General features: G+C 36.2%; 1 protein-coding gene across 1 annotated transcript in view; it reads left to right on the top strand.

Moving 5' to 3' along the window:
* Positions 1 to 13,559, top strand: part of LOC121406213 (small subunit processome component 20 homolog) — a 66,207-nt gene that overhangs the window by 14,410 nt on the left and 38,238 nt on the right. Inside the window, 12 exon segments of the mRNA XM_041597236.1 lie at positions 191 to 378; positions 1,016 to 1,156; positions 2,274 to 2,365; positions 2,966 to 3,071; positions 4,588 to 4,738; positions 5,771 to 5,836; positions 6,874 to 7,020; positions 7,549 to 7,625; positions 8,372 to 8,546; positions 8,548 to 8,702; positions 9,631 to 9,774; positions 10,363 to 10,453. Of these exon segments, the coding sequence (XP_041453170.1) occupies positions 191 to 378; positions 1,016 to 1,156; positions 2,274 to 2,365; positions 2,966 to 3,071; positions 4,588 to 4,738; positions 5,771 to 5,836; positions 6,874 to 7,020; positions 7,549 to 7,625; positions 8,372 to 8,546; positions 8,548 to 8,702; positions 9,631 to 9,774; positions 10,363 to 10,453 (1,533 nt within the window).

Here is a 13,559-nt window from a genome sequence, read left to right as displayed (position 1 = left end):
TACATCTGAGATGAAATAAAGCCTGGAGCAATAGTCCCAGAAGCAAAGGTAGTGTTACCAGATTATTACCCTGTTATTGGATCGTGGCTTCCTGCACACAATATATGCTTTTTTTTCCCACAATCCCTTGGGAGCATTCCAACAAGAGTTTGAAAATCTTTTCCTTTTATTATGGATGCCTTGTTTGCAGGATGTTCTACCCGCATTTTGTGAATACTGTCATTCCAAGATGGCTGCTCAGGATACTGTTACCATGGAGACGATGTTTCTAACATTGGCTGATCTTGTTACCACCAAGCGGACGTCTGTGACGGTGGGAGAAGACATCGTCGACTACAGTCCGTACCCGGTAGACTTCAGCCGACAAATACACATCAGGTATCCATATCTAGGCTTGCCTTTGCCTTAATGAATCTGATGCTGTTGCATGAAACGTTAGCAATACCTCTGGTCCCTGTCTTACAAAGAGTTGCGATTGATCCGATCAGTGACAACTATGGACAGCCATTAACATCAACATTTAAAATGCATGCTTGTTCAAACAATTTTCTAGGATGTGATGATTATTCATACATTCAAAGTATTCCTTGAAAATTCAGTGTGCTTATCTTTGTTTATGAAGGACACTGCAAATATCATGTATGAAAATATCATGACATTGATGGATTTCTATATACTTGAGATTGATTGGATCAATCGTAACTCTTTGTAAGACGGGGCCCAGGTAAAGGCTAGTATCTACATTGAACAAACATGTTATTTATGGTACGGTACCTCGTGCATATAATTCTTACTAATGCCCTCATTGCTGTGCATTATTTGTTTTATACAATCATGTTTATATGTACATGAATGTAATGCAGTAAGGCCAAGAGGAAACAAGGGAAGATGGAGAAGGACAGTGCACGGAGTGTACCAGGCTACCTTACTTGTGTATAATTATTACTAGCGCCCTCAGTGTGGTGCATTATTTGTTTTATACAATCATGTTTATATTTACATGTATTTCATGCAGTAAGGCCAAGAGGAAACAAGGGAAGAAGGAGAAAGACAGTGCAAGGAGTGTACCAGCCTACCTTACATCGTTCCTTCACTGTCATGAGGACTATAAGGAATCTCATCTCTGGGCTGCTCTCGTCTGCATTCCTCATGTCAGGTGAGAGGATGAAATATCAAAATATTAAGCACAATGACTACATGCAATGTCTGATGGAGCATAATGCTCATATTTTTTTGTCATCATCATGTTATGAGGTGAGGTAATCCTGTAGACCTCGATCTTTTCATCTGAGTAAACAGTCTTCCATCTCCATACAATATGTTTTCGCGATTAATCCACCGTGCGATATAACCCGGCTCTTACGGTTAACCCTATCTAGGCCGGGGTATTTTGGGAGTTCCTATGGCCGGGGGGGGGGGGCCTCCCAGGCCCCCCCCTAAGATCTCGGCCGTCGACCGCGCGATCACGCCGAAAATTGGCACGCGGGTTGTCTGGGACATAATCTACAAGATTGTATAGTAATTTATTTCATGCGAATCGCTATTAAGTGATTATGCTAATTTATGCGTAATTAGTATGCGAAATCATACTTTTTCCTCTAACTCCCTAAATAAAGCTCCAAATGTACTAATTTTTGGTATAGAAACTCTTTGTGGTGTCCTTAGCAAGAGTACATGAAAAAAATTGTGATATCAAATCATTTTCTTATGTATTATATTGTTTTTTGCAATTTCTTATGTATTTCTTTGTTTTTTTGACCTTTTGTTTTTCATTGTTTTTTCAATGAAATTTGTTGGGGACTCTTCTGTGATTATAAAAATCATAAAATGAATACATTTAGACTGGCAAAACTAAAAATAATCATACATTTATGAATTTTGGTTGAAAACACAATTTGCATTGACTTTGTACACGAAATCACGTTTTTGAGCAATTTTCGGTCTGACATGCACTTACATAATGTTGTGTAATTTCGGAACCACATACCCGGGTGACGCAAAATTGGTCTCAAAAGTTGCGCAAGACTTGAAAGGAAAAAACTCAGCAAGCGGCGTGGTCAAAAAATTTCGCACGGCGAAAATATCGCGCGATTCGTTGAGGGGGGGCCTCCGAGGCCCCCCCCCCCGGCCTAGATAGGGTTAAACAAAAGCTAAAAGAGACGGACCTATGAGTAAAACACACAGTTCCATGTAATATACTATTTGTATAATTTGACAGACCTCTTGATAACTCAAAGGGTTCAATAAAATGTACTATTTGTATTATTTGACAGACCTGTGGATAAGTCAGAATGCTGTAAGAAGCTCCAGGATGTTGTGTTGCATCTTCTTGAGGCTGCTCTGAAATTAACACCACAAAAGGAAGGTAAGTTTGACTCTGCTTTATCTGCAGATTAATCACTCTTCGGATGAAGTATCATCTGAGAAAATACCTATTTCAAGGCTAGGAACTGACTTTGGCATTGAAAGTATAGAATTTGACATTGGGCAACTCTCTTCTTCATTTAATTTGGTTAAAACGACTAAGTTGAAGAAGTGATGAGTGATGATGGAGCAAATACTGCCAATTGGCTTTTGGTCTACCTTCTTTTTGGTGGTCTCTTTTATAATATCCAGGTAAAGGGTGAGATCTGATTGCCTTGAATCATGTCCCATTTATTTTCAAAATATTAAAAGAAATTATGTATTTTCATAAATTTTTGTTGTAATACTAATGTTTTTTCTTCAATAATGGTGTTGTAATACCATATTTTTTGTCTTAAATGATAGTGTTGTAATACTTATTTTCTTTTTTAATAATAGGGTTGTAATACAATTTTTGTTTCTTCAATAATGTTGTTGAAATACTAATTTTCTTCTGTAGGGTTGTAATATATTTTTTTTTCTTTAGTAAATGTGTTGTAATACTAATTTTTTGTCTTCAATGTTGTTGTAATACTTCTTATTTTTTTTTATTTTCTCCTAGAAACCAAGTTATACATCCTCTCACAAGCCATCCAGAGTCTCCTTCTGACCAGATCAGACTCACCCAGTTCAGTCCTGGGTGTAGATAGAATCATGGCTCTTGTTAAGTATGTCCCGTCATTGCTCACATTTCATTTACTTAACCCTAATACGACTGCACTGTTCTTGCTTCTTGTGCATTTATGCTATACTTCCACTACGGATAAGCAACAGCGATGGGACTCTCTTAAAACAAAGAGAATATGAAATTGTTTGGGTGTGCTATTAAAAGAATGGAAATAGAATTGTTTGTCAATATTATTTGAAAGAGGCTTTTTAATCTGTCTGGTAAGAAAAAGTATTATTTGAACAGTTATGATACTCTGCGAGGGATGTGGTTTTGGGCATGGTTTGTGCACGGTGCACACTCACTTTTAATGTCCATGTAAGTGGAATTTCAACTTACACTGTACTTCACCATGGCACCTCGCACTGATACACAGAATGTTTTTATCCTGGGATAGCTTTGAAGCTGCTGAAAGGGATTACTCTTCAAGGTTCAAGGACCTTTATGCTTTATTTCATGATCATAATCTGATGTCGCCACACTTAATGATAATAAGCCAGTTCGTAGTTCCTTTCTGCACATGATCTAAAGATTCTACGCATGATCAGAGGAAGGTCATTTGTACCAATGTGACATGGCGGTTTAAAATCTAATGAGATAAGCACCAACTTTGATGTATTGATTATTCATATATTCTTTTGAATTGTGATTTTCATTTACATCCACAAAAAATAACAATGCGTCCACGAACGACTGGTATTTCACAGTTTCCCAAGTACATTGTGCATGATATGCATTCAAAGTAGGAATGCAACAAATACCTTCATAAAGTGTACATTGGTGTGCTATTCTAGTCACCTGGCCTATTCAATTTCTTCATCCTGCTATGTAAGGCAAGCTTGCGTAATATCTTGCTTTGAAATCTGCCTATCATAATGAAATAAATGAAAGGTCATTTGACCAAAATTGTCCATGAAGTAACTACGAACTGGTCTATTAGATGACATGTTTACATCCACTTTCATTGACACTTTAGACTCTTTACTATCTTAGGGTTATTTCTGATGACGTACATGTAAGTGTAAGCATTATATAAACTAGTATGAATATGATTAGTGAAAGGACGATTCCATGCTAGAAAAATCAGCCATTTTCACAACATTTTTCAACCTGCTGTCCAAACAAACGAGGAACTTCTATGTATTTTGTGGTAATAATTACGTACTACTGGGTAGTCATGTAAAAAAATGACAACCAACAAAAATATCTTGTCCACGGGTAAATTAGAGGTTAAAATGCGTGTCGTACAGGACATTTCTGAGTCCTGTACGACACATTTTCACCTGTAATTCACCCATAACCAAACATTTTTTGTTTGGTAATCATTTTTTTCACATGACCACCCACTATAACTTTATTATTGACAAAGAATGAATTGTTATTGCTCAAAAATCAGCTAAGAGACTAGATATTGTTGTCTAATTGTCCCATACAACACTTAAGGAATCGCCCAATAAATGTTTATTCTGAAAATGTTTTGTGATGATCATGTTACCACTGATTTCTTGTTCTTTTAGACGTCACCCGTCCTCACCGTCCGTCCTCCTAGCTGTAGATTGTTTTCTTAGCCTGTGTTCTAAGATGGATGATGATGAAATCCTGACTTCTGATACTTTAACATCTCTTTATGAAGTACTGGAACAGAACCTATCATTACCACATAGTCAGGTAAGCACTCATTACATGTGTACAATAAAGTTTACTAGTTTAATTTGACCCCCTCAACATATTTTGTCACTACACCACTGGCCGAAATTTTTTTACTGCGCGACTTACCGACTTTTTACTTTCAAGTATTGCACATCTTTTGATACCAAATTAGCGACAACCGGGTATGCAGTTCTAAAATTATGCTACATTTTGTAGGCGCATGTCAGACCCCAAATTGCTCAAAAATGGGATTCTGTGTACAAGGTCAGTGCAAAGTGGTTTTCAACCAAAAATCATAATTGTATAATTATTTTTACCTTTTGAATGGATTTATTTTATGGTATGTATGATCACAAAAGGGTCCACTACAAAGTGCTTTGGAATAAAAACAAAAACCAAGGTTTGAAAAAAGAAAGAAATACTTAAATATGTTCAGAACAATACAATTCATAGGAAATTAATTATGTCAAAGCAATTTTTGGGTAGATATTTGTTTAAAATGTAAACATTTATACTTTCACAAAAATACCATTTTGCTAGCTATGTAAAGTAAGTTAAAGGCAAAAACATACCCAAAAAAATTAGGGGCGAATTCAATTCGCTTTTTAGCATAATTAAAGAACCTATAAATTTATATTTTGAAAATTTTTCTACAAAGTCTTTTAGTTTACATCTGGTCCACGAGAGTGCAATTTTTTGTGGCGTTTGGCGGCCGTGATCTGAAGGGACTGAAGCTCTCACAGCCCACCCCCGTTCTGCGGCCCCAGCAAATAAGCATATGTGGGACAGTGTATTGTTATTACTTGGAAAAAGACCACAAATGGCATCTATCTTTAAGATTTATGGAAAGTGCATTCATAAATAATTTTTTTTTATCCTGGGTATTATTTAATTGTTGTTCATTAGAACAATACTAAATTTAAGGATATTTTTTGGTAAATGAGACCTTAGTTCGTAGTATTAACCGATGCCTTTGAAGGGATTTGGTGTTTTTGTATAACATGACAAATGCAATGGGGAGATATTGATATAGAAATTTCCTACTTACAGGTTCGTCGGCTTACTCTAAGAATACTTGACAAGTTTCCTGTTGTCTTGCCAGCTATCGAAGACCAGGTAAGCATTGTTGTGAAAAAAATTGCAATTTATGTTGAAACTTTTTTAAAGAAATATTTTATCAACTGTCTTTGCTATTAAGAACTTGAAAAGACACTGATTAATCAAGTGATAGTAGTAGTAGTAGTTAGTAGTAAGTAGTAGTAGTAGTAGTAGTAGTAGTAGTAGTAATAGTAGTAGTAGTAGTAGTAGTAGTAGTAATAGTAATAGTAGTAGCAGTAGTAGTAGTGGTGGTAGTAGTAGTAGTAGTAGTTAGTTGTAAGTAGTAGTAGTAGTAGTAGTAGTAATAGTAGTAGTAGTAGTAGTAGTAGTAGTAGTAGTAGTAGTAGTACTAGTAGTAGAAGTAGTAGTAGTAGTAGTAGTAGTAGTAGTAGTACTAGTATTTATTTCCGTAATAAAGAAAGTTTACATACAATAGAATATGTCAGGTTGCGCACTTTCCCCTCGACTGACTAAATCTTACATTAGGATCCAGCACGTAAGACCAGCTAGTGAGAGTCAAGATCCAAGCTCTTGCTTGTACTTCAGCTTAATTGGTGGGAATTCCTCTCCACTTTATCTTAGCCAGGCAGCCTATGAAATATTTGGGAGCGACATGTTATATCAGCTCAAATCATCACTTAAATTCCCCAAATGGAATGCTTTTTGGCCTTTGGGGTGATCATCTTTCTGTAGATGCCCCAAGATCTACTGAGAAAATTTTCTACAGATGACAGACTGATGATGTATTGGTTGTTTTACTCTTAATATTAGTAAATCAAATACAATAAATAGCCTCCCAAATTTAGTTAAAAATTACAGCTGGAATATGCAAATTATATCAACCCCTGATCCTTGGGTTCATGTACTGTAGTGTCAGATTTAAGACCTGGAAAAGGTTCTAGACTGTCTTTAATGTCTGATAGTCCACATTCTGTAATTGTTTTTTGTAACTGGTTTCTAATTTCAGACAATACCACTATTTTGGCCCTGTAAAAGGTTTGTGACTGTCTTTAATGCCTGATAATCCACATTTTGTAATTGGTTTCTAATTTCAGACAATGCCACCAGTATCAGTCTTCAGACTTTGCCTGGAAGCTGAAGAGGCTCCGGTAACGGTAGATAAGTACCGTGAGAAGCTCAAGTGTTTGGGTCATTTACAGTATAACACCGTGAAGAACAATATACCAAAAGGATTTGAAAAGGTTTGTACCCTATATATCATTGATTTGCTCATTTTACTTTAGTTTCTGTTTGATGATGATGATGATGATGGGTTTGTATTTGTTCAAGGATATATTAATTGAACCACAAATAAAAATATGCAAGTTATAGCTACAGAAACACACAAAAAGTTTGATTATGTAGTACATGAAAAAGATGTAATGATGATGATGATGGAGAATATGGTATTATGATGATGATGTTTTTGGTGATGATGATGATGGTGGTGGTGGTGGTGGTGATGATGATAATGATGATGATGATGGTGGTGGTGGTGGTGATGATGATGATGATGATTGTGAAGTTGAAGGAGAAGAGGAAATGGAAAAAATAGGAAAAGGAGAATGAATAGAAGCAGAGGCGGAGGAAAATCATAGACTTATCTATAAATCAGTTTTCCGGTGACCTATGGTTTGTTAGGGTTAGGAACTAGGGTGAGAATTTTCAAATATTTTCAAGAGGTTATTTGTATTTTTTTTTGTGCTCATATTGAATTATTATTAATCTAGGTTCCTTTGAAGTTCCTACTTGGACAACTGTACATCAACTTCCAGCTCTTATGGGAGCCAGTGGCTGACCTTATCAAGTAAGAAAATTAAACTGTATAAATAGATGGCCTTTTTTCAGTTATTTATCTGATCTTCAACTGCTCATTACTCTTTAATCATACACTTTCCTGAAAAATCATTTTACAGATATCTTTCTCTATAGTTTTTGTAATTCTGTTCCCGTGTTTACATGTGATCGGCTTGAAGTTCTGAATCGCGAGCCGATGCAGAATCGGCTTTTTTGTTTTGCATGTAAACTTGATTAACTTGCATCGCCTCTCGGTTCAGAATCGGCAATTTTGCACCACCAAAGTAGAAGGTTCAGAACCGCGAGCCGATGCAGAATCAGCTTTTTTACTACGTGTAAACAGAAAGCCGATTCTGCATCTGATTGGCACGCATTTCATTTACTTTATCATTAAGCGCACGGATCCAGCGTTGTCTTTATTATGACATATATTGTTGGTGCACGGATCATTTCAGGTTTTTTGCCCCAAAAGCTGGTTCTGAACTTTGAGCCGATGCAGCGTGTAAACGGAGTGCAAGATAAACCAAAAGCCAATTTTGCATCGACTTTTGGTTCTGAACCAAAAGTCGATCACATGTAAACACGGTATGTGTAAGTTTTGTTCAATTCTGTGAATGTTTTATTTTCTGTTGTTTCCAGTACCAGAATTTATTTTTACAGACTTTCTAATGGTAGTGCATTATTGTTTCCTGTGGCTATTTTAGTTTATTTTAGTTTTTTAAATGGAAGAATTTTTTTTTTCTGATAATTTTGCAGGTCACATGCCTATGGCATGGAGAAGGTGTCTTTTTGGAGTGTTTTCACCGAAGCCCTACACAGCGCCGCCAAACTGAATGAAGACAACCTCTTCTACCATCGATCATCATCTTTCTATCAAACATTGCACACCGCCCCCCAAAAGCATCGAGTCACAACCGTCCAACATGGAAGAGCTTTTTCATCGTCGCTACGACGATGATATGCAGAGTTCCGATCGGCCGGACCACATTAATTTTCGACGACTGTTGTGGAAGGCGATGGAGGGTTTCGTTGTGAAGGCGGAAGGACGATCTCGAGAGCTCTCGCCACTCTTGCTTCGATTCATCAAGTAAGGCAGTTTTACCATTCCCATAATTTTATGTGAAAAATCAATAAAAATACTCTTGACATAACTTTTGTCTGCTGTTAGTTATTATTATTACAGAGCTGCCAAGTAGTACACTGATGGTGTCATGCAAAATACTGATTTCTAAAGTTTCAGTTTATGTGTTGTCCTATGGTATTCCTGTGAAAATACTCATTTCCTCACCAAAATACTGATTTTCAGCCTTTAAAATACTGAAATGTTCTTGTTCAGGTTGGCAGCTTTGTTGTTATTCTATTGTTATATACTGGATATTTTAACGATTGATATAAATGGGGTATCGGTGTATTACCAAGACTTTTTATGGCTTTTTATTCCATACCCCATTACCATTTATTGTTTAAACTGTATTGTCATAATTATGCACCAACTATTACTTTATTACCACTGTTCTGGTTATGATCTGTTGATACTTTTATTTTTGTTATTAATATTTATATTTTTTGTGTATATATAGTTTTGTTCTCATTGTGTTATTGTGTTATTTTAATGAATTTGAAAATAAATGCTTGCATTGTGAAAATTTGGTCTATAATTGGTGGTGGTAGTGATTTTTTACCTGACTGCTAAGAAAGCATGAATGCTTGTAAGCAAGCAACCAGAGGACCGACGGCTTAAGGTCCTCTCCGAAGGACCTGGTACTGAGGATTAATGCCTTACCAAAGGGCCTTGCGCGCCAAGTGGGAATCGAACCCGGGTCACCGGAATACGAATCTCCCGCTCTACCGACTGAGCTGTCGCGCCTGTTAAGAATACACTTGTTCGAATAATCATGCGATGACCAGGGTATTAATATATCTGTTAAGCGCTAACGTTGTTCTAATGAATTAACCGCTATTTAAAGGGGATTATTTTGACTAATATTTTTGTGGTTTGCATTATGTATTGACAGGAATGAGTATTATGTGACTGATGTGAACAGTGCCCCCACTCAGGACCTACGACTGGTCAAGAATGAACCGACCAGCCAATCAGGAGATGATGAGGAGGATGAGAAGGAAGATCATAAAGGAATGAAGAAACGACCGGTCTACAGGTAGGTAGGGCCATGAGGGCATTTTATGAAACAAAAAAAGAGTATGGAACAATGTGTATTTTTGCAAAGACTATATCATGCCCCGCAAAAAATAAAGAAGAGAAAAAAAACGAGAAAGAGGAAACAGTGTATAAATTTGTCAGTTCTAAAACATGCCATACTCTACAAGCAGTCAATATACCAAGGGTTTTTTGTTCATTTTTTGGAGAATGCCAGATTTATATGATAATAATAAAAACTTAAACTTGTATAGCGCTTTTCATGAAATCATATCAGAGTGCTTTACATTGTAGAAATCATTAAACCAAGAGAGTGAGAGAGAAAAAAAAATCAAGGACACTGTAAATGGGGCGATGTTAAATATGCTTTCTTCATGAGGTATGTTTTTAAATTTGATCGAAATGAAGTGATATTTGGGATGCAACGGAGGGAAGCTGGAAGAGTGTTCCAAAGACATGGGGCAGAGCTTGAAAAGGACCTATCACAAAAATTTCTAGTTTTTGCTTTCTTGACTGTTAAGAAATTTTGATTTGCAGAACGAAGGGACCTACTGGGAGTATATATATAATTTCTTGTGTTTCTTTTCAGGTCTATCCTAGCCCATCTCCATCTATTCAGCAAGTACAAGGATCCTAAATCCCTATATCTTGAGCCTCAACTCAGAACACTTTACATGAACGTAAGTAGACATTTTGTCTTCAACGCATTGTTATGTCTCACTTAATGGGATGTTGTAAGATGGGTGCAGTGGATCGCAAGTTAGTATTACATTAAGTTTCCAAAAATTAATTGAAATTCATGCATTTCATTTCAAATTTACAATTGATTGACGGTCTCCATCTTGCATCAACAAGTGTATTACTAAATAGGTTCATTATTGCCGATTGAAATAATCGCTAGAGGGTATTCATTTGTCTCGCAATCTACTATGGTCAACAAGAAATTCGTGATCACTCTTGCAAAAAGTGTTCACTAGCTTACAAATTCACGAGCTTTCGAGTGCCGCTGCAACTCTTTTTCAAGTGACAAAAATTGTCTGATATCGTACTCTATTTATACTAATCTCCAGGACCGTGACCAAGCTCGTGTATTATTTGCTTAACTCTTACTATGCCAGGTCCAATACCCCTCTAGTGCCAGGGATATTCGAGGAATCCTAAATTGACCGAAACGTAAGCAAAGACTGATTTTAAAACGGTAATAACTCTTTACCCGTACGTTGTATAATGAAAACTTCTACACATGAAATGTTGCATGGTTCATGGACTTTATGATCATGTTATGACCTTTCAAATCTGCGTTTGGAAAAATTGAGAAAAGATGAAATATTTTACATCGTTTTTTTCAATAAGTAAAACCTAGAAAATTATGATTTCATGAACATTTCAAAGAGTAAATAACCCAAGGAATTGTAGAGATACCAAGAAATTAAGAATATAAAATGAAAGTTCAATGTTTACCCTTTCAAATGACGTATCTATTGATGTAACTGAACAAACAAAAATATGAAAAATAATGATCTTTTGAATGAAATACTATTTTGCTATTCAAGTTATTTCCTCTGAAATACGAGAGGGTTTATACACACACAATTGAAACCGTCCTTTTCCAAAAAAGGGCATTGTCGTCGATCAAGTGACCAATCACAGCACAGCTGCGATCCCCACGCAAACACACACAATAATATATTAGAGCCATGTATCTTCACAGTGCAGCCGACCGTACCCTTACATTCGTGTAGTCTTCAAAACAAGACCCGGTAATTTTTTTAGAATGCGCGGTATTCCGCAACAAAATTATTAGTGCAGAGTAAATTTTTATGTCATTTCAATTCTTGTCAATATTGTCGTAATGCAAAACATGCTTTGGAAAAATCGTAACCTGGATACGATTTGTGGTGTGCGATGCACTCAACTATATACTGTTTTGGATAATGTAGGCGATTTCTATCCAGTGTCGCCAACAAACATTTGCGACCCAGTCAACTATCGTTCGATCATGAATCAGTGTAAAGTTTGGTCATATTTTGTCAGGGTCTATTCGTCGTACATACGGGCTTTCGTACTGTAACAAAGTTATTGCCAGTCACAAGGAGACAAAATATAGAAAACTAAAGATGATGTATTTAAATATAGATAAAGAGGGATCGGACAGATTCAATACACTAATACCCCTTTCATAAACCTATGCGGATAATTCAATAAAAATTGCGTTCATAAACTCCGAAAATAATCCGCATTATTTTTACGAGCGCCCGTCCTGAAAAAGGAGGATAATCGTCATGGAAACCGCACCCTCCCCCGGATGCGGTTGCGTTTGAAAAGGGTGACCTTGTGATCGCTCCATGGCAATTACCCGCCTTAGTTTCGAAATGCGTTCATAAAGTCAAAATCTGGTCCCGATGCTGCTATTATGCCGATAATTGCAGCATAAAAATAATGTGGATAACTCTGGTCCTCTTCCGATTTTACGACCGTATTATGCTGCTATATAATTAGCCGCATAATTAGGTTTATGAAAGGGGTATAACAGGTTTGGGGTGTAAAATCCCACAAAATAATGTGAGCGTTCTTGGCAAAGTACACAGAACTAGATTTTTTTTTCGTGAATCAAGAAGAGGAAATGCAGATCAGTTACAAACTAAAAATCAATACAAATTTTCAAAATGAAAATAAGCCTATTTGTTCTGTATTTCTGGTCTGAACCCCCGCCTAAAAAAAATGTGAGGTCAGGTGGAAATGTTTATGTTGATTTTTAGCCCTTTTTTGTGATGACCCAGGTTGAATAAAAAATTAAATGTATTTATTACAAAACATAATTCTAGCATAATATTCATACATTATCATTATTTCGTAATTGATCTCACATCTCTCTCTATCTATCTATCCATCCATCTCTCGTAATCTCTGGACTCTCTCTCCTTTCTTTTTCATCTCGGGTTTTTTTTTCACTTTTATTTTACTTTCTCTTCCCGTGACATCTGTCCACATAATTCATTCCTTTTATAGTTACACATCTCCCCATACTACGATTTCTTATGTACTGCACGTAGCTCATTATGTGTTTGTTTTATATCAATGTACCTATATGTTTATATATATATATATATATGTATGTATATATACACTCCAAATTCCTGCATATTGCCAGTGAAGCGGACTTTGCCCCACTATTTCCGGCAAAGGACCTGGGTAAATTGTATATTTTGTTATGAAATAAAGATGAGTTGTATAGAGAGGATATAAAGATTTCTGGAAAAAAATATTTTCAAATATGATCATATCTGATCTTTGTAGCCTCATCTATGAAAGGATATTAATCTAAGCCAACTATGCATCTCGTACATGCCAAGAAATGGACAATAGATGCTGGATATTCTTTTTCTTGTGGAAAATATAATGCAATATAAATATGAAAATATGACAATCTGAGACAAGAAAAGGGCCTCATTGCATATTTTGCCTTTGAATAATTGATTATTATCAAACTATAGGCTTCATTTCATTCAGCGAGCGAGCATACATAGCAAGCGGTTTGAAAAAAGGCAACGGTCTTCGTCGACATGCCAGGAAACCCAATGGGATCACTATTTGATATAAAATCGTAGCTGAACAGTGAAAGAATGATAGATATAACAGGTAAAATTCACTCTGTGGACATTTCATGATGGGGGTGAAATATTCATTATATCTGTTCGGCATTAAAAAGAATAATGTTCGACCAAAGTAGCAACCTGTCTGATAGCGACTACATTTTATTGTTCATTCCACCAAGTCATAAACAAT

Source organism: Lytechinus variegatus, chromosome 19 (assembly GCF_018143015.1).
Source record: "Lytechinus variegatus isolate NC3 chromosome 19, Lvar_3.0, whole genome shotgun sequence".
Taxonomy (NCBI): Eukaryota; Metazoa; Echinodermata; class Echinoidea; order Temnopleuroida; family Toxopneustidae; genus Lytechinus; species Lytechinus variegatus.
This window is presented reverse-complemented; position numbering and strand designations above follow the sequence as displayed.